Raw genomic sequence first — 26,749 nt, 5'->3', positions numbered from 1 at the left:
AACCCACATCTTGAACCTTTGGACTATCCATTTTTCTGTGGAGGGAGTATTCAAGAGTTTTTCAGGGGAATCCCATTTAAACACACACAAACACAACCTTAAAAAATCATTTTCAATTTCTTTTTTGCTTAGTGTTTATTTAGGCACCATAATTTACAATACTGTTAATAGTTTGAGAGATGTCATTCTACATATTGTCCCTCTCCATTCAACAGTCCCTCTGACTGCTTAGCTCAAATGATACCCTCTAGTTTCATCTAAATTGCAGCAAATTCATGGTTTTATAAAACTTTATTTTATATCATGTGTTCCAGTACACACACACACACACACACACACACACACACACACACACACACACCTGCTCTTCGGCACATGGCGAAGTGAATTGTGCTGTAATGAACAGAAGAGTGAAAATGTCTTTCTGAAAACATTTAAAAATTACAATATATTTAAAATTATTTTGAATTATTATTTTTTTTTTTTTGCTTTTTGGGTCACACCCAGCGATGCTCAGGAGTTACTCCTGGCTTTGCACTCAGGAATTACTCCTGGCAGTGCTTGGGGTACCATATGGGATGCCGGGGATCGAACCCGGGTCGGCCGCGTGCAAGGCGAACGCCCTACCCGCTATGCTATTGCTCCGGCCCCCAATTTTGAAAATTCTTGTTTGCAAGCATGTACATGTCTATATGTTTTAGGGGTCCAATGTTATCAAATTATACCCAATACCAACGAGAGAATAACCTTCTACCACAGTCTACCACAATAGAATAACCCACACAGAAAAGAAGACCCTTCTCCTCCACTCCTCCAACGACTCTGGTAACCTCAATTCTGTTCTTAGAGTCTTTGAATATTGTCTATTCTCTTGCTTCATTTCTTTATTTATTACCTATGCGTAAGATCATCTGCTCTTTGTCTTTTTCCTGACTTATTTTGCTTCATATGAGACCATCCAGTTCCATCCAAGAGGTAGTAAAAAGTATGGTTTCATATTTTCTTATTGTTAAGTAGCATTCTAATATGTATTTACATCATAACTTCTTAATCCACTCATCTTGTCATTTGGTGCAAAACATTTGACATCATTGCTTAGAATGCAAAATTTACATGTGTTATAAATGCAGTAACTAACAATGTGAAGAGTTCATGGATGAATTACTTTGTGTCCAGTCTGTTAGTGTGCTTATATGAACACTGCAATCATCCAATGAATTGAACAGATTAGAGAAAAAAACAAAAGAAAACTGGACACAGAGAGACAAAATATTCCACCCCAAGTTGAACGTTATTTAGCAATGTACAGACACTCACCCCCAAATTGTGCCCATGACAAGCTACTTTAGGATCCTGACCAGAGGGAGCTTCCTTAGGGAATCCTGAATAGAGAGCACAAATAAAAAATGATCTCCAAATTGCAGGATGGACACCCCTAGATCCATTTTAGTTATATCGGAGGGCTAAAGGCTTTTCCAAACTGGGTACCAGTGGAAGGCACACCAGCCGGTCTTGGGAACTCCTGGTGGGTGGGGCAGGGGTTGGTTCGCTAGGAACCTGCCCGGGGCCAGAGCTTCTTCTTCCTGGGTTACCACCTACCGCCCAGCCCGGGTTATTTCCAGCTGCTGTCGCCAGGCACTTCCTTGTTCCCGCACGCCCCGGACTCAGCTCACTACGCCCAGAGCCCAGAGCCGACGCTGCTCGGTGGACAGGAGGGGGCCAGAGGGGAAATGTCGCAACTGCTTCCCTCCCTCTTTCCCCGCCTTGGCGCTCCGTCACCTCCCTGATGCGCGCTCTTGCAGAGGGCAGCGGGCCTCCGGGGCGCCGGGCATGTACCTTGAACGCGCTCGGGCGGCGGGCCCTGGGCCCCCGCACAGCCTGGAGCGGCTCAACCGCACCCGCTTCCCCTTCTTCTCCGACGTCAAGGGCGACCACCGGCTGGTGCTGAGCGTTGTGGAGACGGTGGTGCTGGCGCTCATCTTCGCGGTGTCCGTGCTGGGGAACGTGTGCGCCCTGGTGCTGGTGGCGCGCCGACGGCGCCGCGGCACCACTGCCTGCCTGGTGCTCAACCTCTTCTGCGCGGACCTGCTCTTCACCAGCGCCATCCCGCCCGTGCTGGCCGTGCGCTGGACCGAGGCCTGGCTGCTGGGCCCCGTCGCTTGCCACCTGCTCTTCTATGTGATGAGCCTGAGCGGTAGCGTCACCATCCTCACGCTAGCGGCCGTCAGCCTGGAGCGCATGGTGTGCATCGTGCGCCTGCAGCGCGGGGTGCGCGGCCCCGGCCGGCGGCTGCGGGCCGCGCTGCTCGCGCTCATCTGGGGCTACTCGGCCGTGGCCGCGCTGCCGCTCTGCGTCTTCTTCCACGTCGTGCAGCAGCGGCTCCCGGGCGCCGAGCAGGTGAACTCCGGGCTGTTGGGGATGCAGGGGTGAGGGCAAGGGGCGCGGGTTCTCGGAGGGCTGCCGGAACCCGACGGTAACGCTTGCTTGGGGATAAGGATTAACAAAATGAACCGGGTACGGTGGTTTCCCAACCACGGTGCAGAACGTTTGGACGCTCTGGCTCTTCGGGTTTCACTACCATCCTGCTATGTAGGTCCTGCGACTTAACACAGAATAACACTCAGTGGAGTGTCCCCCCTCCCCAAATGCCTGGAAAGCTCAGTGGCTAGAGCAAGGAGAACGAAAAAACGGGGAGGCAGTTGGATGGGACGTCGGGGGTCCGGAACGGCTAATCCCACTATCTTCAATTCTGCGTTCTCTTTGGGTGCATCTATTCTCATTATCCACCCGTCCCCCCCTACCCCCTCTCCCCTACACACTTTACACAGAAGAAAGTGAGACTTTGCCCAGAGGAATAAAATCTTGCCCAAACCTTCTCATCCTTAGTTCAAGGCGGAGCTGAGATTTCACTCAGTAGATTGTGTGCAGGCTATTGCGTGGGGCTGCAGCTTTGAGGCCCCGCGGGCAGTTTGCCTGTGAAGGAGCAGGGCCAGAAAGGGCATTCGAGTCACTGCAGCTGCAGCAAGCCTGGCGCTGCCTCAGCGGGCTTGCGACTTCCCCTTCCATAGCCCCAGGCATTTTCGAAATGCAGTTGAGAGTAGCCCGGGGTCTTACCTCGGGTACGGGTGCGTGGCTTCAAAGGATCCAGGGTGCCCGAAATGTTTCGCAGCACCCAAGGGTTGGGCCCGGGAGCTTTATTCTGGGCAGAGTGTCTGCACTGTCATTACTATTAGAGGGGAAGGTCCACGATCTGAGAAGGGTTCCGTGGGAAGGGTTCCGTTTAGATGACATTCTCTGGGCCCGCAGGGGCCTGCTGCGGTCCAGGATCATAGGCAGGGGCCCCAGCCTACTCCTCTCATGGTAGTTCAGCGGGTGTGTGAGGTTGTGGGCGCCTCTTGGGGTGGGGTGGGGTGGGGGTTGGGAGTGGTGGAGGAAAAGGACCTGGGGGTGGGGGGACAAACTGCAGGAAGGTGCGGGGGAAGCCTTGGTTCAAGCTCAGCCTCCCAAGGGCCTGGTTCTCAGCCCAGGTTGCTGGTTTCCCCCACTTCCACTCCCAGGCAGGACCCACACTGCTCAAACCTGGGGCTAGGAGGGAAAGTGGGGGGCTCTGAGGAAACCAGCACAAGCCACAGGCCCCCAGAGGGAAGGAGATGCCACCTGCAGGTGATTTGAACCGTTACCTTTACTTGTTGGTCCCCTGGGTATCCGCTCTAGATCCTGGGCACAAGGGTGGCTTCGAGAGGTCAGTCTCTCCCACAAGATGTGTGTGTGTGTGTGTGTGTGTGTGTGTGTGTGTGTGTGTGTGATTGTGTAGGAATCTGGGTCCTATATACACAGTTTCTCTCTTTCTCTCTCTCTCTCTTTCTTTCTTTCTCTCTCTCTTTCTTTCTCTCTCTTCTTTCTTTCTTTCTTTCTCTCTCTCTTTCTTTCTCTCTCTTTCTTTCTTTCTTTCTTTCTTTCTTTCTTTCTTTCTTTCTTTCTTTCTTTCTCTCTTTCTCTTTCTTTCTTCCTTCTTCTTTCTTTCTTTCTTTCTTTCTTTCTTTCTTTCTTTCTTTCTTTCTTTCTTTCTTTCTTTCTTTCTTTCTTTCTTTCTTTCTTTCTTTCCTTCCTTCTTTCTTCCTTTCTTTCTCTGTCCAACACAATGTAAACTGAATGTCTTTTTCCTAAGGGTTTCTTTCTGTGTACATCATGAGGCTTTATGTTTGCTTTGGTTCTAAGGCCTTGAATGACTAAGTGGTAGAACCTGGCACTGATTAAAGGAGATCTAGGTCTCACCTAGGGGACAGCAAAGCTGGGATTAGCTGAGCTTGTGGGGTGCATGTGGCAGAGGCAGGCAAGACAGGTGCTGAGTGGGCAGTCCCAGTGTCCTCTCCCTGGAGACACCAGGACCACACACATGTGAAACAGTGGGAGCCCAGAGTTCAGTCCAATGGGATCATTGGATCCTGGAGTCCTGCCATCAGATTAAATTTTTTAAAAAAAATTTAAAGTTATCCTCCTTACTGAATGATAGTCTTTCTGTAATTTTAAAAGCAGAACTTAAAGACTTGATTTCTCCCTTGTTCTTTCCTCACAAAACAGAAAGGTGAGGTTCAGCGAATTAATGGTCAATTAGACAGACCTTAAGGGTATCTTAAGTTTCTAGATATGTGTTTTGTGCCTCTTCCTATTTGTAACTATTTTTGGTACAACCTACCTTAACTGGCAAATATGCTAGGGAAGGTGACTCTGGTCAGCTTCTAGCGAAAAGGGCAGATGAAAATGCAGCTCCAGGTTTGAAGGAGAAGGCTGCCACTCAGAATCACCTGGTTTGCCCTCTGCCTGTCACCCCTGGAGGGCAGCTCTGTGGGCGGGGACCCTGAAAGCACTGAGGAGCGGCCAGATCTGCCTTGCCGTGAGGCCTTCCCTCAGCCCCACACGCCACCGTGCTCACACACGCTCCTGTTCAAGTGCAGAAATGCCTCCTGAGGTTCAAGAGCCATGGGAGAAAATGGAATCACAAAGCTCTTGGCAAGTTTGGGGGCCAGGTGAGTTGGCAGCAGCTGCCCTAGCCCCTAAGATCAGTAGAGGTGGGGCAGGAGCGCTGATAAGGAGAAAAACAGGGACAGCCTTGCCAGTTCTCTATACTTCGTCTTTTCCCTGCCCCCCACACACCTGCCCTTTTTTTTTTCTTTTTGGGTCACACCTGGTGATGCACAGGATTACTCCTGGCTCTGCACTCAGGAATCACCCCTGGTGGTGCTCAGGGGACCATATGGTATGGGATGCTGGGAATAGAACCCGGGTGGGCCGCATGCAAGGCAAACGCCCTACTCACTGTGCTATTGCTCCAAGGAGAGTATTCACACGTGCCCATTTCTGAACTCGGAGGACACGTCTCTGAGTGAAGGAGCTCAGCCCAATGGAATGCTCTGCTGGAAATTGGGCAGGAGAGGAGTGAGGCTTCTTTAAAACAAAGCTGAAGGAGCGTCTCTTGAGTCAGCCCTGAGTCTCACACTAATGATTTGCAGAGGGTTGGCCTCTCAGTCACCCCAACTTCCGGGCTCTAGAGTCCGCCACCCCCTTGCATTTGTGCTCTAAATATGTGTGTTGGGATGAGGGGCACATGTTCTGTTAGGTTCGTCTAATAAACCAAGCCTGAGAAGAACCAGCACCCCCAAACATACACTGGATCCCCCCGCCAAGAACGACAGGACTCGCAGCATTTCCAGAGTCTGAGACCTGCTGTCTGATATCCACCCCCCTAAACAGGAACAATGTTTGCCCCTTGTCCATTTGGTCCTGGGTGAGTGTCTGGTAGCTCCAGATGAGTCAACACCCCAAGACTTCACTGAAGGGAGAGAAGGAAATGATAGCTGTGTTTAAACATGCTAAGGGGGGGAAATGTAATTAGGAGCGTGGGCTGTACGGTCCAATATTCTGAGTTCGAGTCCTCTCTCTGTCGCTTAGGAGCTGTGTGACACCAGTGAGTTGTCCTGGCTCTCCATACCTCACTTTTCTCACCTGAAAAATGGGTATGCTAACGGAATTTGCCTCCCGGGACTGCCAGGGGCTCGTGCTCTTCAGTAAGTGGGTCAACACCTGGCATGGACACAGTTCAGTGCTCCAGCACTGGTAGCTATTAATAACTCCTTATCTTTGGTTGCAAACATTTTAAATAGTCTTCAAACAGTGCATGTCTCTGGATCTCTGTGGAATAACAGGCTGCCATTTTGAGAGGGTGGGCACAGCCTAGCAACAGGGATGTGTCAGCCAGGTGAGCTCGGCGTGTTCCAGCCGGATTCCTGCCTGTGTGTGCTGTGGCCCAGGTAGGCCCCTGACCCTCCTTGGCAGTTGCTGCAGTTCACCCTGCCCAGAACGTGCTGCCCCTTATTGCACAAACATTTGCGAAGCTTCCCTCCTTTCTACCCTGCCCCTGCTATCAGTTACGTGATCAAATCACCATCCTCATCAGGAGGTTCCTTTATTTAGTCCTCAGAGGGTCTTAAAGTTCTCACTCTCTTATAAGTCCCATAGCCTTGCTCTGCTCTGGTTAAACACCAGCCAGTATCACTGCCCTATCTCTCCTGCATGTGCACTGGCTGAGGAGACAACCATGGCACTCAGGCCTCAGTTGATAGTACAGGATATCTTTAAAATATCATGCATTGACATTTCTTTATTTTCTGTTAGGAAGCTAATAGGAGAGGAGGTTTCCTACCAAAATTTCCAATTCCTAAAATGATCTTGAAGTCTTCTTCTTCTCCTTCTTCTTCTTCTTCTCCTTCTTCTCCTTCATCTTCTTCCTCCTCCTCCTCCTCTCTCCTCCTCCTCCTTCTCTTCTTCCTCCTTCTCTTTCCCCTTCTTTTGTGAGAGGGCATCCCCAGGGGACACTTCAGGAAGCATCTGGAATCAGAAAAGCAGTATCTAAAGACAGATGTCCCCACCCCCAGGGGACTGTTATAAAAGAATATCCCAGTTGAGTGTGAAGATGCGAAGTTAGCCTGGCAAGGATGTGGGGCTCTGGGGGGACTTTACAGCAGAGGAGAAAGCCTACGTGATGGCAGGAGGTGCTAAATTGGGAGGGAAGGAGATCAAGCCCACTACTCAGGACTGGGATGGGCATCCAGGCTCCGGAGTTCTTGACTGCTAGAGGTAGGATCTTTCATAGGGAACCATTAAAAGGTCCCTATGAAAGGGAACCATATGTGAATGCCTATGAATGAGACATCCTGCAGCAATGTCTTTAGAACAGGAGAGTGGAGCTAGGGTTCAGAACAAGGAAAGTGTGTATTGCGGTATCGCTTGAGTGAAGAAAGTGATGTGATGTGACAGAGAGGTGGAAATGAATGGGAAGGCAAGTCACACTGTAGCACATCTATGTGAGTTCCATCCTGCCTGTTGCTTTTCCCTTTCCTGTTTTTGTTTGTTTTTGTTCTTATGTTTGGAGGCCACCACAGGCTGTGCTAAGATGCTTTTGGGCCACTGCAGGTGGTATTGGGGGACCATTTGCTGTGTCAGGGATCAACCCAGGATTGGCCACAGTCAAGGCAAGCACTTGAACCCACTGTATTATCTTTCTGAAAATGCCAACCCTAGTACATTTGCCAGGTGAAACTCTGTCCTTCTATAGTTTTCTGTGCATTTCCAGCCTTTTCCCACGTTCTGCAGTGTCTCTCCCTGGTGATGTGGCGTCATATTTCTTTAAGACCAGGGCTGAGCGGTGCCCATCCTCATGGTGACCTCAGTGGCTTGAGTCCCTGAGAACTGTGCAAATGAATGCAGGAACACTCCTGTTGACTCTGCCAGCCCCAGTTCAGTAGCTCAGTAACTGAACAGGCTGTGCACTTTGGGGGTTTTAATTTCCCTTTTTTTATTTTTAAATCAAGAACCATTTCAAACGTGCAGGAGTACAGAGTATTGTATGACTCTGCCCACCTCCATTATCCTCTCAGTTAGACACCAAAGTTCAAAATGACTAAAGTCAAATGGCTTTTCTCATAGACACAAAATTATACTGCCAAGTTAGATTTCTGTCAGTGAGCCTAGTACCTGGTTTAAAATTCTTTCTTAAAATGAGAATAGATTGTGTACTGAATCAATGATACCATGGAACTTCAAAAGAGCATATGAATCAGTCTTTTGGTTTACACCGGCCACTCACTGCCTCTTAGTTGATGCATGTGGTCCTATCTTGCACCTTTATCAAACTCTGTACTTTCATTACTACAAATCAAAAAGTCAAAGAACAGGTTTTAGAAGACGGATCAAGTGGTAGAACACAGACCTGGCATGTGTGAAGCTCTGAGATCAATCCTTAGCACCACAAAGTTTTCCAAACATGTGGGAATGCACAGCCCTGGTGTGCATTTCTTCCTCCACCAACATGCCACCAGGAGCACCCCCCCACATCTCAGCACTGCTGTGTGCGGCCATTTGAAAATAAATGAAAGAGCATTGTCATGGGGATCATGACATTTGGGATGGTTTTTTGGGACAAGTGTATTGTCTTTGTTGAAAAAGTGGCTGGTGGCACACATGCTTCCCGAGCCCATGTGCTGCTTGTGCCCAAGTGGCCAAGCACATGTGGTGCCTGAGCACATGTGTTGCCTGCATCTGTCCCCTCTTGAGATGCGTACTTTCATGCTCTCAGGCCTACTGCTGAGATGTGTGTAGGGGCTCTCTCCGCCCTTTGAGAAGCCCGGGTTCTCTCTTGAGCATGTTACTCTCCACTCTATCCCACTTTCTCCTCCTCCTTCCCTTCAAAACCTCCAAATAAAATCTGTTTTACTTCAAAAAGAAAAAAAAAGGAAAAAAGAAAAAGTAGCTGGGTTAGGTCAGATTTACTAAGCTATAAGGCCAATATGTCTCATGTTTGAGGATGTTTTCTTTTCAAAATGAACTTTCACTGCTTTCTCCCACTCATATAAAAGTCATATAAACACACTGTAGAAAGTTTAGAAAATCTAGATAAGCTAAAATAATAAAAGTAACTGGAAACTGACTAAAAAACAGACAGTGTTAGCTGTGGAGTCTGTCCTTCCAGTCTTCCTTCTTCTGTGTGTGAGAGCACGCACAGCCACGTTTTAGTTCGTTCACACAGGCGCATTTGCTCCAGCATCTATGTCTACTGTTTAGGGGCCTGCCTTTTTGTCCCTAAAGCAGGGAGAGTGACTTGTTCTATTCCGAAATTTCCTACAAAATTTTGTTAAATCTGGGACAGTTTTGGCAGACGCTCTAGACAAGACTTTCAGAAAACATTGTGACCTCTTAGTGGTTTTGAGAAATGGTTCTGGGTTCATCTGATTTTCCTCCTCTACCTGTACATTCTTCCATCACAAGTATAGGAAGTAGAGAACAAGTCACATTCAAGGCTGAAACCCATTTCCTCTGACTGCCGCTCTAGGAGAGATGCTGGTATGTGTTATCTATTGGTATACTGGAATGAGGGGGTCTTTGGTAGGCAGAGGTCTGGGTAGAAGCAGAATCAGAGATTACCTAAAAACGGTGGTAATCTTGCTACCAATATACACGAGATCTTTATGAGATGTGGTTTCTTTCCAATCACCAAAAGTAGGAAGAACTGATAAACAGTCTCCCATCGGGATGAATAGGAGAGGAAAGGAGGAAGAAAAGTTTGAAATGCCCAATGTACTTGGAAGCCATAAAAACAAAACAGAAAAGAAAAAAGAAATCAACATCTTCATCCCTTTTCAGAGCATAGGTATAATGAAAGCACTGTTTCCGGAAGGACTTACCTTACAGTTTTCTTGGTAAATCCTGGTTATCTCTTAAAATGATTTAACTTTTTTTTTTTTTTTTTCTTTTTGGGTCACACCCAGAGATGCACAGGGGTTACTCCTGGCTCTGCACTCAGGAATTACTCTTGGTGGTGCTCAGGGGACCATATGGGGTGTTGGGAGTCCATATAGGGTGCTGGGAATCGAACCTGGGTTGGCCACGTGCAAGGCAAATGCCCTACCCACTGTGCTATTGCTCCAGCCCCAAAATGATTTAACTTTTGAGGAAAGTATTGCATGCTTCAAAAGGATTAAATTTTAGTATTACAAACTATTGTTAAGGGCTGCAGCCAGCCTGGGTTCGATTCCCAGCATCAGCACCACCAGGAGTAATTCCTGAGTGCAGAGCCAGGAGTAACCCCTGGCATCATCAGGTGTGACCCCAAAGGCAAAATAAATAAATTAATAAACAAATAAATTAACTCTTGTTATAAAGGATGTTTCTGAGTCTAGGTTTTCTTCGCTATGTAATGGGAGAAAGAACAATCTTTAAAGAATTTTATTTGTATCTCCAACACAGAAGGTGTCCACTTTATTACTAAGCCATTTCTCTGGCCCCATAGCAATGCATTTTACTAAGGTTGCTGTGAGCATTCAGTGAGATAAAGCAGGCAGTATTGCTCAGCACAGAATAAATGCTCAATAAATATTAGATATTATTGCTCAGCACAGATAAATGCTCAATTAAATATTAGATAATGACTGTTAGTATTGAAGGGCATGATGATTTAACTATATTTGGAGTTTGTTCACCCAGTTATGCACATATTAAGAAATGATAAAAATTCTTTGCTCATTATAACTTTAATAAAAATAGGTTGAACAGGGGCTAGAGCAATAGCACAGCGGGTAGGGTGTTTGCCTTGCACGCGGTCGACCCGGGTTCGATTCCCAGCATCCCATATGGTCCCCTGAGCACGGCCAGGAGTGATTCCTGAGTGCAGAGCCAGGAGTAACCCCTGTGCATCGCCAGGTGTGACCCAAAAAAGCAAAAAAAAAAAAAATTTGGTTGAACAAATGACTAATGCTATGGACGATAATCATACTTCTGGATGTTATTGTTGTTGTTTAAGATTCCTTATCTTTAATCCAGTGAAAAGGATTAAAGTTGGACTTTAACAGCAGAACTGAGGGTTACCAAATGGAGTGAGGGAAGGAAGGGACTTACCAGAAGTGACATAAGAACACTGATGGAAGGTGTTGGGTACTTTGATGCTGGTGGAGGTGTGGTAACTTTGTATACTGTAAGCATAAATAGAAACACTATTTTAATCATGCTACCTCAAAAACAAAATGACATTTTTAACAAGAAGGGTAAAAGATTTCTTATCCATTCAAAAATAGTATTTCTACACAGAATATGCTCATAAAATTCTGTTCTTTGGGGAAAGACTTTGTCTGTTTTGTGGGGAAATATCTACTCTGGAGAAAGCTTACAGGGCTGGTGTGAGTGTGTTGCATGTCGGAGATTCCTAGCACTGATACTGAGAAACCCATCCCTGAGCACCACCAGTTGTGGGCCCCAAACCAAAACCAAACAAAGAAAAAAGCCTGTTCTACAGTATGGAAGTATTTGAAGCAACCTGTTTTCTGAATAGTTTTGAAATTGTAGTCATGGAGGTACGAAAAATTGTGTTTGGGGGCAAGGAGAAAGAGAGAGAGATGGAAGGATTGATAGATTCTCTTGGGAGGGGTTGTTTTTTTGTTTTGAGGACCACAAAAATATGGCTGTCCCAGGGATCACTCATATGTGGTGCTGAGTATCAATGCAGATTGACCACATGCTACCTGCCCGCTGTACTATCTCTCCAGCCTCTTGATAGAGGCTCTTTTAATTGACCTATTTATATGTTGAAAAATACATTGCAACAGTTCTTAGTAACTATTCAGTAAGCACCCTCACCCCATGTTCAGCATCTTTAGTGTTGGAAAGCTGTAGTTGCGTCTAGTTTGAGGGCTGCCGTGTGCTCCTCTTGAGGAGACACCCCAGGAGGCCAGTGTTACCCTCTGGGTACTGGGACTGACAAGGAATGAGCTATGTTTTCCTCCGATGCAGCCTGAAGTGTTCAATGTTTGAAAGTAGTGTGAGTGTTTGGTCTTCACCTAGACCCCGCCATCTTCAGTGTACATAATGTGACGGCATGTTTTGATATATTTGGTTTTTAAGATGCTTGCATGTAGTTTATCACTACAGAATCTTTCAGGGTTCAGTTTCCCAACTGTGAAATAAAGGAAGAGAAGGATCCAAGTTTCTTTGAAACAGTCTACGAAAATGGAGAGAGCAAGCACCAGACCTGGAGTTGCAGACCCAGTAAAAAAATCCACACTTAAAGTTGCTCTCTTTCTTTCCTAGGAAATTCCAGTTTGCACACTGATTTGGCCCAACATTGCTGGAGAAATCTCTTGGGATGTGTTATTTGTTACTGTGAACTTCTTGGTGCCAGGATTACTCATTGTGATTGGTTACTCCAAAATTTTACAGGTATGTGTGCTTCCATTGTTGCAACTGACCTTTGGGCTCAGGGCATAAAAGATGGCATCAGCATTCCTGGGTTGGAAATTACCTTAGTATTCACACCAGTCCACATCTAGTTTGATGCTCTCTGAACATTGGAATGACATTGGACGCATCCAATCCTTCAGCAACACTCATGAATGAGGGTTTGGTGCTTTGGTTTTGAAGCGAAATACTTTTATTTAGAAAATAAAAGAGAGGAGAAGAGACCCTCCCCACCCCCGAATAAAGGAATTCCACATCTTCAGTTGAGTTTCAGGAAACCCCAGAAGTGAAGTGGACCACAAAACACAGAGAAAAAAAATCATACACCCAGAATAGAAGGGTGTGGTGTTGGGTGCAGAGAATCTGTTCTTTTTTTTAAATGAGTTATAATCTTTGTTATTATTTTTTGTCTTTTGCTCATCACTAAAGTAATACAAGTTCATTATTTAAAATTTCAAAGACATTTTGAAAAGTACAATGAAGAAACTATCTACTTGCACTATTGACCATTCAAAGTGTGGTTTTCAAATCATTTTCTCATATACATTTTGCCCTAATATATGGAATATATGTGTACATATTCATGAAGAACTATATAAAATAGCCAAGTATCAACAATGTGCCATAGTTCAAGTCAATGTTTTATTTGTTTTCAGATTTGACATAGTTCTGACTTCCTGTAGCTTGATTCCTTTGCCCAACATTATATTGTAATATCCTTTCTTATCAGCATCCATATCTCCATATCTGCCTTATTATCTTTAATGACTTCATGGTCTTCTGTCATGCAGATGTGCCCTCATTTGTTTTATGGGCTTTTGGAGTGAGCACATTATTTCCCTGTCACAAATAGCAATGCAGTGATAGAGAATGTACACCTCTAGCTGCTTTTTATTACCGTGTAATATGCCTACAGAAACACACACCCAGCTCACATGTACAGTTCAGCAGTTAGTCACACAAAAGTAGTGCCTGGAATAGAATGGGAGCCAGAACATGACCAAAAGTCCCTTTGATTACATTCCCATCATTAATGCCCCTATTCCCAGAGAATGTGACTTTCTAAAGGATGCTGAAACAGGAAGTGATCCTGGTAGAGATATGAACAAGACCTCAGCCTGTTTCTCCTTTCCCAGTGCCCCCAGACAGCTTCTTTATTTCTCAGCCAGGCAAGTAGCATGGACAGAGGTTCACGTGTACAGGTGTTGAATGTTGGTTTAATAGTAGAGTATGGTGCACCTGACCAAAAAAGCATGTAGAAGTGGGTGTCAATAGACCCTGCTATCCATTTGATCACTCTCAAGGTCCTTTCTTTGTAACAGAGGATCTATAATCTTCTTAGATGTACAGAACTTAAACTAGGTCAACCTTTGCCTGGGTCCACTAATCTGTGGTTTCTTTCAGACATCCTCCACTCCCTCCCATGTTATTCCCATTTCTCTTCCCAGCGAGTTACTTGTACCCCACAGGAGCCCATGTCTGGGGCTTGTTCCAAGAAAGGAGGTTGATTCAGGCATGGAGTGAAGGTGAATAAAGGGCTTGCTCTTGGGCCTGGCATGTGCATATGTTATTATGTGATAGTTCTTATCATCATGTTGAAAGCAATAAGAGAAAAAAAGCAGAGAAATCTAGAACAGATTTTTAAATTATTTAACAACATTATTGTTAAATATGAGTGTGCCAGGAACAAACCCATTTAATTCGAATAGGATTGTAGATGAGGAAATCAAGTTGCAGAGAAGTTAAGTAACTTATCCAAATGCACACAAACCGTAAGTAGTTGGACCCCAGTTTCTCAGACATTTGTCATGGGTCTGCTTTGTGTGAAGTATTGACATGGTGTGGAGATTGGTCAAAAGTGAGCACTTACATTATCTAGAAAAGGAAGGGGCTACAGACCAGGGTACTGTTACTTGGTGCACTGACACTAAAGTAGAACGTGTGGAAACACTTTGCAACTTTTTAGTGCTACACAAATGTAAAAGGTCACACACAAACAGGTGAAAGAGAAGAGACAAAGGGTCAGAAAGACATGAAAGGATTGTTTCTATTTCACATCTCACACCTCTGTGAATGAAATGTAAAAGTTATTATTTTACTCACTTGGCTTTGAATCACGTGCTGTGTGTCTTTGGATAAGTTGCTTGCCTTCTTTGAACCTCAGCTATCTCACCTGGAGGATGGCAATCACCATTCTAATAAAGGAGATGGTTGTGAAATATACAGAAGAGATATGCTTTCTTGTGATATATGGTGTTTCACATATCACATATGAAATAGTACCTTGTACTCATACCTTGTCTATACCAATGGATGATTCCTTTATACCTGCTATTGTCAGGTCAAGCTGTTCCTCCAAACCTTCTTGCAAAGCTGTTTCAGGAGGGACTGCTGAGATTTTTGAGATCTCAGCAGGATTGAGATTTGGAACATGGTGAGAACACAGTCCTGTCAATTGAGAAGGGCAGGCTGGGAGGGGTGAAAACATTTACATCTTAACCAAAGTTCATAGGGAGACCAAGGAACCAAATGCTTTCCATATAGAACCTTGGCCAGTTTTCCTTTTTGCCTGCTATAGACTTCATGATAACTTGTGGAACTAAAATATCAGTCATGATTTTAGATTGTAAAACAGTGCTTCTAATCAAGGACATGAATCAGAGCCTGTTATTTTCCTTACATATGGATAAAATTCAAAGTTCTCATCTTTAAGGTCCTGAATGACCTGACCTCTGCCACCTTGTCACCACATCTCCTCCCCTGTCAAGTGTCCACAATAGGTTTGGGATCATTCCTCACAATGTTTCTGCTACCTCAGGGCCTTTGAACCTGCCATTTTCTCTCCTGGATCTTTCTTAGATATTTTCGCAGATCACTGTTCTACTTCATATCTAGGTCTTTTCTCAAAAGGCCATTTCTCAGAGACTGTCCCTATCATTCTCTTGTTCTTGATCCTGACTTATTTCTGGGCAACACACTTCCCACCCCTGCCATATTCCCCTGCATATGTTTATTTGTTTGCCATCTGATCTACCCTCTAGAATCACAATCCATTAGGGCAGAGACTGTTTAGTTAATTGCTCTATCCCCAGCCCTAAAACAGGGCCTTGCTGAAGCATTATTGAAAGGGCCAACAGAGCCTTTACCTCTGGGGAATGGAAAACCACTGGACAGAGTTGTAAGATCAGATTCTTACCCAAGCTTTATTTCTGGATGACCTTAGGCCGGTCATGTAACTAATGTGGCCTCAATTTTCCCTAGCACCAGATGCTCCTCAGTGGATTTTTAGTGCAATAAAATAAGAGTGTAAATATAATCATCATGAAAGTGGAAAATCAGAAGGTTCATGCAAATATAAGACTTTTAAAAGATTAGTTTCCATCCCATTGGCGAAACTGACCATTGCCCATTTCCAAGAAAGACAATGACATTAGTCTTCCTTTGGCAACACTGGATCTGCCAAGGTGATGGCCCTGAAAGCAGGTAGCACTGTAGTACCGTTGTTCATCGATTTGCTCAAGCAAGCACTAGTAATGTCTCCATTGTGAGACTTGTTGTTACTGTTTTTTGGCATATCGAATACACCACGGGTAGCTTGCCAGGCTCTGCCATGTGGGCTACTCTTGGTAGCTTGCCCGGCTCTCCAAGAGGGACGGAGGAATCGAACCCGGGTCGGCCGCGTGCAAGGCAAACGTCCTATCCTCTGTGCTATCACTCTTGAAAGCAGAGAATTTGAATAGGCCCTAGAAATGAACCCTGCATCCTTTCAAAGCTACTCCTAACCTGGAGATGGGATCAGCTTTTCTGCTGAGTTTTTTCTGTGAAGGACATAACTGTAAAATCAATCAAACATTAAAATTAATTATCCATATTCAGAGAGACCAGTTAGAAAATCATCTGTAGACACTGCCTCCCCCCACCTAGTCAAAATTGTCTTTTTTTGTCACTAGTCAAATCGCTAGTCACTACTTTCTCTGTCTTAAGCATCAGCTGTAGACCAGTGAATCGCTGCTTTCAAATGGCCCTGCTCTGTTATTCCTCTGAGTTCCCCCTAAAGTGCTCTCTAGCACTCCGGTGATGTTAGATGTCAAAGTCTATGGTCAAATGAGTTGGGGACAGAGCTGGGTGGGGGGGGGTATATGCTAGGTAAATCAGAAGTAAATCAGTTTCTTTGCTGCAGGAGTTATCAGCGCCTATATTATGCAAATATACTTTAGGAACCTACTCAGGAGTAAAAAACTAAAGCACGCCGAAGGGCGCGTGCACTCGCAGGCTCTCCGGGCGGCTCTGTCTCACCTCCCATGTTCGGTGCTCTGGAACCGCTGTGTATGGGCTGGATCGGGACAGCCATTGGCCAAGGACAGGGAAGGAAGAACGAGGACCAAGCTGGTTGCTGATTAGTTACCGTTTATTCAATCTTCCATCTTTCTCATTTCCCGCACTCCCAGCTCAGTCCTCTCTCTGGATCAACTGCTGCCTTTTTCTAGTTTCTCAGTCTCTCCTCCTACTTCTCTCTCCCACCTTGCCCTCTACCCAGCCAGGTAGCAAAATCAACATAAAAAAGCCCTTCCCAGGGCAGGGCATTCCAAAGCCCTTCCTCACTCTTAAGGTTTTTTTTTTTTCTTTTCCTTAGTCCAAACACTTATTTACATCTTAATACTAGTTATTTTTGTATGGACATAGCAAGAGATACACTGAGGCTTGCAAGGCAGCTCTCCTGACAACATCTTGCCACAGGCTCCGACCACAACACTCAGGCCAGATTAATCACTCCTAACCCTAGCAGGGTCCAAATCTAGTTATCACTGTTTGGATCATGACAACATTTGTCCATGATCAAGCTCTTAACTTATAGTTAAGCATTAGGCACTTTGGCCAGGCCCATCTCGATGCCAGGGTAGCACACAACTCACGCTTGCCCTGGGTCCGTCTCGTCCCTCCTCCGGGACCCTGCTTTTGGGGGTGCTAGGAAGTAAGGGCAGCTGAGGCTTAGGTTGAGAGAACAGATGCCCAGGAGGAAAATATCATGTAGAGTCAAGTGACTCCCAGGTTATAAAAGCATAGCATTTGCTAAGTCTTCCTGTGTCTATACAAAAAGGACATTGCTCTGAATAAACTATGCAAAGGACTGAAGGAGAAGAGAAAAACAATATTTGCAAGTCAACAGAACACTAAGAAAGAAGCTACAAATAAACAAAGAGGAATGGGAGCACTGTAATAGGAGTAACCCAATAAACCTAAACTACCTGAAGCTGTGTTATCCTACAAGTAAAATCAGCCCTGTAAACAGGATTTGTTTCTACCATAATAGCTTCTTAAACTGTGGGTCATGACTCCAGACGGCTTTTCAAACTGGAAGTGGGAGGAAGGGAGGTTGTCACGCAAAAATTGTTTAAAAATAAAGTTATGGTGCATTGTCAGGTATATAAAATGTTTAATTTGCATTTTATATACCTGAGATCATAAAATTATCTCGGGCAACATGGAATGAGTGTGAGTAGAAAACATTAAGGTGCTCCACCCTCGACTCCCTCTGCAATGGTGCTCCAAGAGTCTCCTTTGAGAAAATGCTTTAAAAGCCCCACTTTGGTAGCTGCTTCCACCCTGGGCAAGGCCTGGGGTTCTTCCCCTGGGTCCTTTGCTGCAGAGTCGACTTCTGTAAGAATGCTTGCTCCATCCTAGAAGTTTAAGAAATGCAAGTTGGACGTCTATGGCTTGAATTTGGAAAACCCTTCAGTAACTCTGAGGAATGGAGTCAGCCTCCACTCAACATGCAGGCACACTAAGAAGCGCACACACATCTTTTCGTTGATACCTGAAGTAGGGCCTGGCCCTGAAAATGTTTAGGCAGGAAGGGCCTCTGACAGAGGATTTTAAGTGAGACTGCTGATTAAGCATAGAGTTTTCTGACAGAAGCCCAGGGACCCCATCTGGGTCAGTGAGGAATCATCTTCACCTAGACCTTTCTCTGCTGGGCCCATTTTGGTTCCTAAGCTGGTAGTCTTCTGTGCCCTCTGCTTCTCACTTCCTCTTTCCTTGTGACTCAGGCCTGTTATTCATCTTCCAAGGCCTTTTCCAATCTAGCTTCCCAGGGAAATAGTCTCCAGACCACTCCCAGTGCTTCCCTCAGGCTGTCTCTGCTAGCTATTGAGGCTTGATTTACATGATCACCCAGCAACGGTTGCCATGCACCAGGAGATGCTTCCACCCTGGTGCCAGTCAGTACATTTATTGCTCTTCTCTGCCTGTTCCCCTTCCACGCAGTGCAGGGCGCGCCAGGGTGGCCTTGCTTCTTGCTGCCTGTCCAGCCCTGTGAGAATGCTTGCTCCATCCTGGGGAGTTAAGAAGTACACGTTGAATGCTTCTGGCTTGAAGTTAAAAAACCCTTCAGTAACTCAGAGAACTGGAGTCAGCCTCCACTGAACATGCAAGCACGCTAAGAAGGGCACCCACACCTTTCCCTCTATACCTTTAGTGGGCCTGGCCCTGAAGATGTTCAGGCAGTGAGGACCTCTGACAGGATTTTAAGTGAGACTGCTGATTAACCAGAGACTTTCCTGACAGAAGCCCAGGGACCCCAGCTGGGTCAGAGAGGAATCATCTACATTGCAGCCCCTCCCCCCTTCCAAGCCCCTACCCCCCTTCCCCCCCAGTGAACTCCCCTCCTTCCTCCTCCTCCTTACTCTCTCCTCCCTGCCCCCCTCCACCCAGGTGTGAGGTAAGGAGAAGCTTTTCTCACTGATTTTAGATGTGCATGTGGGTGTGAAGGCAGCAAGTCTCCAAAAGATAGGGCTTTTTTGGGGGGTAGGGGGAGGTATAAAACTTTAATTAAATGTGATTTACAAAGTTATTTACAATAGTTGTTTCAGGTCTTCAGTGTTCCAACACCAGTTCCAACCCAATATGACCTCAGTTCCAACACCAATGTGACCTTGGCTCCACCAGTGTCCCCAGTTTCCCACCTAACTCCTATCTTAGCAGGCACAAAATTATTACTTTATATAGCTTGTTACAACATATGCCAAGTGATGGTGTTACTAAAGCCATTGTCTAAGGATTTACTTGTCTATTAGGTGATAGTTGAGCCTTCTGTGTTGTTTTCATGCATTGAGCTTAGTAGACTTCTAAGCAACTTTACCATCTAATTTTCTCTTCTCTACTTGCGTGTCAGCTCTCTGAAGTTTGCAGATGTTGCATGGCCACATATGTGGCTGTGTGCTTCAGGAGCTTTAGAGTTAAGACGATCAGGAGCCAGAGTCTCTTCGATGTCAGTTGGGAAGCTGGGTTAATTCTTTCTATCGGAGGGAACTGGATGCAGATGGGTGGAGCACTGGGCCTTTGACAGTGAGGGAATTTGCTCGTCCCCCATCACACAAAGTCTCCAGATATCTGGGCCCCGCAGTGGGATAATGGCATCTCTCCAAGATCATTTGTGAAGCTGGGCCATTTCTCTGGTGGCAGCAGGAGCTGGCTGTGGACCAAAAGACAGTTTTAAGGAGGAGGAAGAGAGAGAAGGAGGGTGCTTACCTTGCATGTGACCAACCTGGGTTTGAACCCAGCACTCCAAGTCTCTCCAGGAGTGATCCCTGAGCACAGAGCCAGGTGTAAGCCCTGGACACTGTTGAGTGTGACTCTTCTGACAAAAAATAAAAACAATGTCTCTTTTGGGGTTGGGGGGCCACATAAAACCTTGTTGTTCTAGGTGATTGAGGATCACTTGGGGAACTGATGAAAAGGGCAAATTTCTGGGTCTCTCTCAGACCCCCAGAATAAGAATATCCAAGGGGTGCTCTAAGCATCTGAGGTTTTTTTTTTTGCTTTTTTTTTTAGGGGGTCACACCTGGTGATGCACAGGGGTTACTCCTGGCTCTGCACTCAGGAATTACCCCTGGCAGTGCTCAGGGGACCATATGGGATGCTGGGAATCGAACCCGGGTCGGCCGCGTGCAAGACAAACATCCTACCCGCTGTGCTATTGCTCCAGCCCTTTAGGCATCTGAGTTTTATTTTCTTGTGACTGAGGTCCACATTCCCATGAGCCCTGACCTCCCTCTTCCTCTATTTGATCATGAGAATTGAACGAGTCACCTCAGCTTGAGTTTCCATCATTTTTCCCCCAAAGAAGATTGAGGACAGCTCCTATTTACCTACGAACGTACTGCACAGACTTGTTTCCAGAATTAAAGTTAGTCCCCTAAAGGTAATTGAGCATTTAGTTTCCTCTAAAAGCTGGTGAAGCAGCCAACTGGTTGCCAGAGGCATTGCAAACTAGGATAAACGGTTGAGGACTCCTAGCTTCCAACGTGAGGAGAGATGGGGTGGAAACGGAGCAGAACCACACTTGGTTTCCAGTGGGCCCTTTCTCCTCCTCACTCCAGTGATCTATGGGCTCTGTGGACAAAAAAGACAGCGCAGAATTATTCAGTGTTTTTTTTTTTAAAAAAAAACCAACCACAGCACACTCACTTGGCCCATGAATCACACCATTTGCCTGTCTATTCACTAAGTCATTGTCAGCCACTTGTAGAGCAATGGGGTGTGGCAATCACAGGGCTGCCCAGCATCCCCCACTCCCAGCCTACCTTGTGAGTATGTGAGCATTAGAGTGTCATAAACCCCTCTTCCCCGCCGTCACTGTACACACACACACACACACACACACACTCACACACACACTCACACACACACACACACACACACACACACACACACACACACACACTCCCCAACTCTTACTCTTCAGGTCTCTTGGCCACGGAGATTTCAGAATAGCCAGCTGTCATTTGAATGACACATTCTTACTTTGATTCTACATGCCATTTCTACACATGGTTGTGCCCATGTGAACTGTGAGAGAGAACTATGAACTGTGTGAGATGGGGGGAGTCGTGTCTGGATCCCACCCTGCAGGGCTGGTAGTGGAAGGGCAGGCATGGAGCTCTGTTGGACCTTGTACGATCCAGCTCCTCTTCAGTTCCACTGAGCTGGCCTTCCTCAGCTGGGAGCTCCGACGCCCCACCCACAGTGCAGTGACCTCCAGCACATGACTTGCATTTCATTCCCTCATCTCTGAAGTGGGAATCATAATTGTACAAACCACAAGCGCAGCTGTGAAGATTATCGTGATAATTTCTGTGACAAATGGATAGGGCCATGCCTGGCACACAGAGAGCCCCACATCAAGCTCAGCCACGCTCCTGTCGAGGTCTATTCACGCAGCACCTTTTGCTCTGTTCTTCACTCCAGCAGGGACTTGAAACTACCGCACCGTGGTAAGCAAGAACTCTCATTTCATCACCAAATTCAGCTCCCCTTTAATGAGCTAGTACAAGGAATTCTGTGGAGAATACTTGCAGTCATTCTGATCTTGGGGTTAATTTTTCCCAAAGATGCTCATTGTGTCTAATGACTTCCCTTCTGGGGAATTCAAGAAATCTTTGAAGAAGGAGCTCCTGAGGGTTGAGAAATGAGGCCCCACAAGTCTCCAGACATTGTGTATATGGTCCCACGTGGGCGGACTAATTAAATGAGGTGACTCACAAGGCCCTGGGATGTGGTGGTGACAATCAGGTTTCTGCCCTAAAAGGTCTCAGCCTGGAACCAAACAGGCCAAGGTACCTGGTACTGGCTACAGCACACAGTGGGTCAACTACCTTTTCCCCCCCACCCATCCCAATCTCTTGACTCTGTGGAAGCTGAGGAAATTATGAGGGGGGGCTGCAGGCCTTCTGCCTGCAACCAGAGGACAACTGCAATAGGGCCCAAGGGCAGGCTCTGAATCTATTTCCAGGGCAGCTGCCAGGGTGCTCAGACCCACCCATACTCAGCACCCTGCACCCTGAAAAAACAGCAGAACCATCTTTTTGTCACAGGTTCCACTTCTGTGCCTTTGAGGCTCCTATTTTCAAAGCAGCTTGGCTAAAACCTCTCTAGCGGCACTGGCTTCCTGTCCTATAGAATGAAGGTGTCCAGCAGGTCTGGATATTTAATGAAGGCAGGGGAGCTCTTTAGAAAGACTCATCCTCAGCCCCTCCCAGAGCTAATGCCTCTGGATCTGCATTTAAATGAGGTCATGGTGTACAACCCCCCAAGGAGCTAGCAGGTGCTCCTGGGACTCTGGACCCCATTTAGCATCTCCAGCAGAGATGTTACCCAGTATAAGCTTGTTCCAGAAAGCCTGTGTTCATCTGGGACAGGGACAAGAATACACTTCTTGTGTATTTCTATCTGTCTAACCTGTTCCAGTAGATGGGCCTTTCTGGGCAAGAATTCCCATTGCCAATTAAAACTCACTTCTCTGACTGAGGCTGAAGCCAGACCTCTAACTGACAGAGGCGGGTGTGGGGGGGGGTCTTCAGGGTCTCCCCAAAACAGAGTCCAGATTGCCATTCCAAACCCATATAGCTGGGGACCCTCCTGTTCCCTCAGTCCCTCTGCTGGAATGCCGGCTCTGCTCACTGCTACCATGGACCAGAGGCTGTTAGAAGCATTAGGAGCGTGGACCACTGACAGCATTTGCAATTACACGAAGATCAGTCACCCCACCAAGGGATGTGCATGGCCAACAGGGAGCACTGAACAGTTTGGAGTTTTCAGCAAACGTCACTGCAGGGCTCTGCTCAGCATCTCTAGCTTATCAGTAAAGCTACTTTTCGGCTATGTCTGTTTATTTTAGACCATCATTCTCACGGGCAAGTTAAAGCTAGCATCTCGCCAGCAGAATGCAGAACAAGAACGGGCTGTTCTGTCAGTGACCCTCTCTTGGATAAGGGACTGCATGCTTCCCATGTGAGGTGACTGTCCCTGTCTAGTTGGTTCTACTCAGAGGCTACAGTGTAGCTGGGTAGTGGTGCCACAGATTCTGCCAATGAACATGTCATTCCCCTTGCAGTATCCTCCCCCAAGCATTGGTGGGGACACTGCCCAGTCACACCTTCATTTTCAGAGGTCTCCTGGCAGCAGCTGCCATAATAAATGAGCACTGCTTTACTGCCTTTTGTAGCCCCAACTCAGCAGCCTGAGATCAGACAATGATACATTTTCAATAGTCCCAGAGAAAAGAAAGGAGCCCAGGAAAGGGAGGGGTGTTCCTATCTACCTCACCCTTTTGCATCCCCCACGTCGCCCCAGTCTAGAAAGAGACAAGTATGAACAAGTATCAAATCAACGAAGACCTATGCCCTGCCTGCTCCACACATGACTAAATAAACAGCTCGTCAACAGGAAGCTGGATAAATTGTGCTAAAGAGCACCCAGTGGAATCTCCACAACCACTACTAAAATGTAACAGCAATGAGCAGACTCCTCTCCAGACTGGTAAGGAACAGGCATGGAGACTGCTGCTATGGAAGGAAAACAAGGTTCCAAGAAGACCAGGCTATGACTCCTTTGGTGGACAAAGCAAATGTGCAAATGCTCATGATTCTAGAACCAGGCATTTGTGGGGAGGAGAATATTTCTAGAAGAACTGCCCCAAACTGTTAACTTTTGGTACTTGGAAAGAGTATAAATGGACAGTGCAAAAGACCAGGAGGCCCAAAGGCCTTATTTTGGAGAAGATGGAAGCAAGGGAATGGTTAGACCACACCTGCCATTGCTCAAGGCTTACTCCTGTCTCTGTATTTAGAGATCACTCCTAGCAGGGCTCAGAGGGGCATTCATCGTGCTGAGGATCCAACCCCAGCTAGCTGCATGAAAGGCAACTGCCTTCACCCCTCTGCTATCTCTCCCCTGACCCTGAGGCCTTACACTTTTATTCCATCCTCTTCAGTGTTGTACTGTTGATTTTGTACTATTGTTGATTATGTACCCTGAGTGCACATTGCTGCTGTAGGATTATTTCTTTAGTTCTTTCCAAAAGGTAACAACAGATGAAAAGTGCCTGTTAGTCCTTTAGAAGTGCACTAACAGAACACCTCAGGCTGAGTGGCTAATAGACTCTAGCAATTTATTCCTCACAGTTGTGGAGGCGTCGAGGGTTCCCATGACCACAGGCATGATCAGACTGTCAACCCCTCACTGTGTGGTCACAGGGCATGGGAACTTTAGGTTTCTTTCATAAGGGCATTCACCCCAGTTGTGAGGGCTCTGCCCAGTTCTCTAAGCCTGTGGTGCCCAGACATCCTGGTCAAAGGGGCACCCACTTCAGAGAGGGTAAGTTAAGCAAGCATGGCCCGCCTCACCCCAGGGTCCTTTCGTTTTCTAGATCCGAGTAGGTCAGTTGAGACTTACTTTGTCTTTTTTCTTTTGTCTTTCTCCCCACTTTGAATCGCCACTCATCATTTGGATGCACCAATAAAGAGTAGCCTGAGAAGCCTCAGACTTTCTACCCTTCGACCCCAGGAAATATAGGCCCCAGGCCCTCTGTCTTTCTCTGATCTCCCCATGGTCCCCGCCTGCTGTGAAATTTCTAAGGCTTGTATGTAATCAGCTTCCATTTTTAAAGTTTCCTGATGATTATTGCTGAAGGGTTTCTTACAATCATATAAGAACTGAAAGATCCAACTCAATTGCAAAAATGGCTTTAAAAGGCAGGAGAGAATCTAAGGCGAGCTTACCTGGGCCCAGGTACGTGTCCCCGGACATCAGGGGCCATTATCATTTTTTATCAAAAATCTGAGAGATTGTCTCTGTATGTCCCACAGGTCTCTGTGATGCCTGTGCCCTTCTCTGCCCCCAAAGACCCCTCCCCAACACAATATTATCACCTTGGAAATTAGTTTTCACAATTGAATTTTGGATCGTTCACATTTGGATCATTGACACCACAGCTGTACCTTTTTCCTGTTGACGCATACCCATCATTAGGCCATCCAGGCCAAGCTTTCACTGGGCTTCATCAACTCTCTTAACAATGTGGGTACTTTTCTGTCTTATTTCTCAGGAGGTCTCTTGCTCCAGCACATCTCACAGGAAAAGTGCCAGGTCTCTGAGAAGGGCATTCTCCTGTCCTACACCACATTCAGTGGGAGAAATAGACCCTGTGCAATGGAGAAGGCAGATTCCAACTCCTGGATCCTCTATTTTCCCTAAACCACCCCCTCCCACCCCTCCTCTACCATGTCCTGACCTCGTATCGTGAATCGTGACTCCAGCCCTGCTTTGTGTTCCTACAGATCACCAAGGCATCAAGGAGAAGGCTGACCGTGAACATGGCATATTCGGAAAGTCACCAGATCCGAGTGTCCCAGCAGGACTTCAGGCTCTTTCGCACCCTCTTCCTGCTCATGGTCTCCTTCTTCATCATGTGGAGTCCCATCATCATCACCATCCTCCTCATCTTGATCCAGAATTTCAAGCAAGACCTAGTCATCTGGCCATCCCTTTTCTTCTGGGTGGTGGCCTTCACCTTCTCCAACTCTGCCCTAAACCCCATTCTCTATAACATGTCGCTGTTCAGGAACGAATGGAGGAAAATTTTTCACTGCTTCTTCTTCTCAGAAAAGGGAGCCATGTTTACAGACACGTCTGTCCGAAGAAATGATTTATCTATTATTTCCAACTAGCTCATGTTTCTCTTTAGGCAGAACCTGTCACTCTTTGGCAAGCCCAGGAATGTTTTTTATTAAAGGACCTTTGTTTCTAACACCCTACTGTATGAAAATGTAACCTACGCAAAAATTCATTTACAGTGCCTGTAAATTAAGGGGTGATCAGCGTAACAATTTTATCCCTTACAAAAGGACTTTTAATGAGTTCCCTTAAATATGAACTTTTGCAGTGTGTTTATAATATGATGGCATTTAATAAATTTTTATTTATAACTGCTCAGCGATCACATCTCCTATCGACCAAGCCACACCTTTCTGGTTTCTGAAGTGAGTCTTGCACCTGATTCAGGACCCAGGTTTACCCTCTGAAGGATCATTGGGCCTTCACCAGGTCACTGTCTTGAACTTGTAAAAGCCTTGCAATCATTCATTAGTGTCAATACCATTTGAAGAATTAGAAGGAATAATCAAAGGTAAGTTGATTTTCATTTGTATGAAATGCTATGAATCCCCTTAGGAGAAAGTAGTATAGAGAAATCAGAAAGAAAACTGAGGGTGAGGACATATCTAATTTCTTACATTCCCACCTACCCACCATGTGCGTCTTAAGAACAAGCTGTGGTCCATTAGTGTTTTTGGGGTCCTGAGAATACAAAAAGGCAGGTCATCCAGGCAGCCAGAGCCCCTGTCCTCAGAGAGCTTGCTTTTCTACTAATGAAGAGCAGGAACACTATAGAGAAGTTCGTACGTCATATGCCATCATGAAAAAGGGAGAAAACTGATGGCAATCTTGATGGGAGATGGCAGAGACCTAGAAAGATCTAAAAGGTCATATCTGGGTCAAAAGATCAGTCATAAGAAAGATTCAGTCATATGAGCCCAGGGGAATGGGCTTGAGGCAAAACAAATGCTTGCAGATGAGACCAGAATATTTATGGAAAAAAAAGAAGATGGTCGATACAAAGCAAATATAAACTAAG

At 46.1% G+C, this 26,749-nt stretch overlaps 1 protein-coding gene across 1 annotated transcript; it reads left to right on the top strand.

Annotated features, from left to right (window-relative positions):
* Positions 1-1,502: 1,502 nt before the first annotated feature.
* On the top strand, positions 1,503-26,014 carry FFAR4 (free fatty acid receptor 4). Its single transcript, XM_004607359.2, has 3 exons — positions 1,503-2,397; positions 12,133-12,261; positions 25,395-26,014. Exons 1-3 carry the CDS (start codon positions 1,831-1,833, stop codon positions 25,782-25,784), a joined length of 1,086 nt encoding a protein of 361 aa, XP_004607416.1. The 5' UTR covers positions 1,503-1,830; the 3' UTR covers positions 25,785-26,014.
* The last annotated feature ends 735 nt before the right edge of the window (positions 26,015-26,749 follow it).

Source organism: Sorex araneus, chromosome 11, assembly GCF_027595985.1.
Source record: "Sorex araneus isolate mSorAra2 chromosome 11, mSorAra2.pri, whole genome shotgun sequence".
NCBI classification, from domain to species: Eukaryota; Metazoa; Chordata; class Mammalia; order Eulipotyphla; family Soricidae; genus Sorex; species Sorex araneus.
This window is presented reverse-complemented; position numbering and strand designations above follow the sequence as displayed.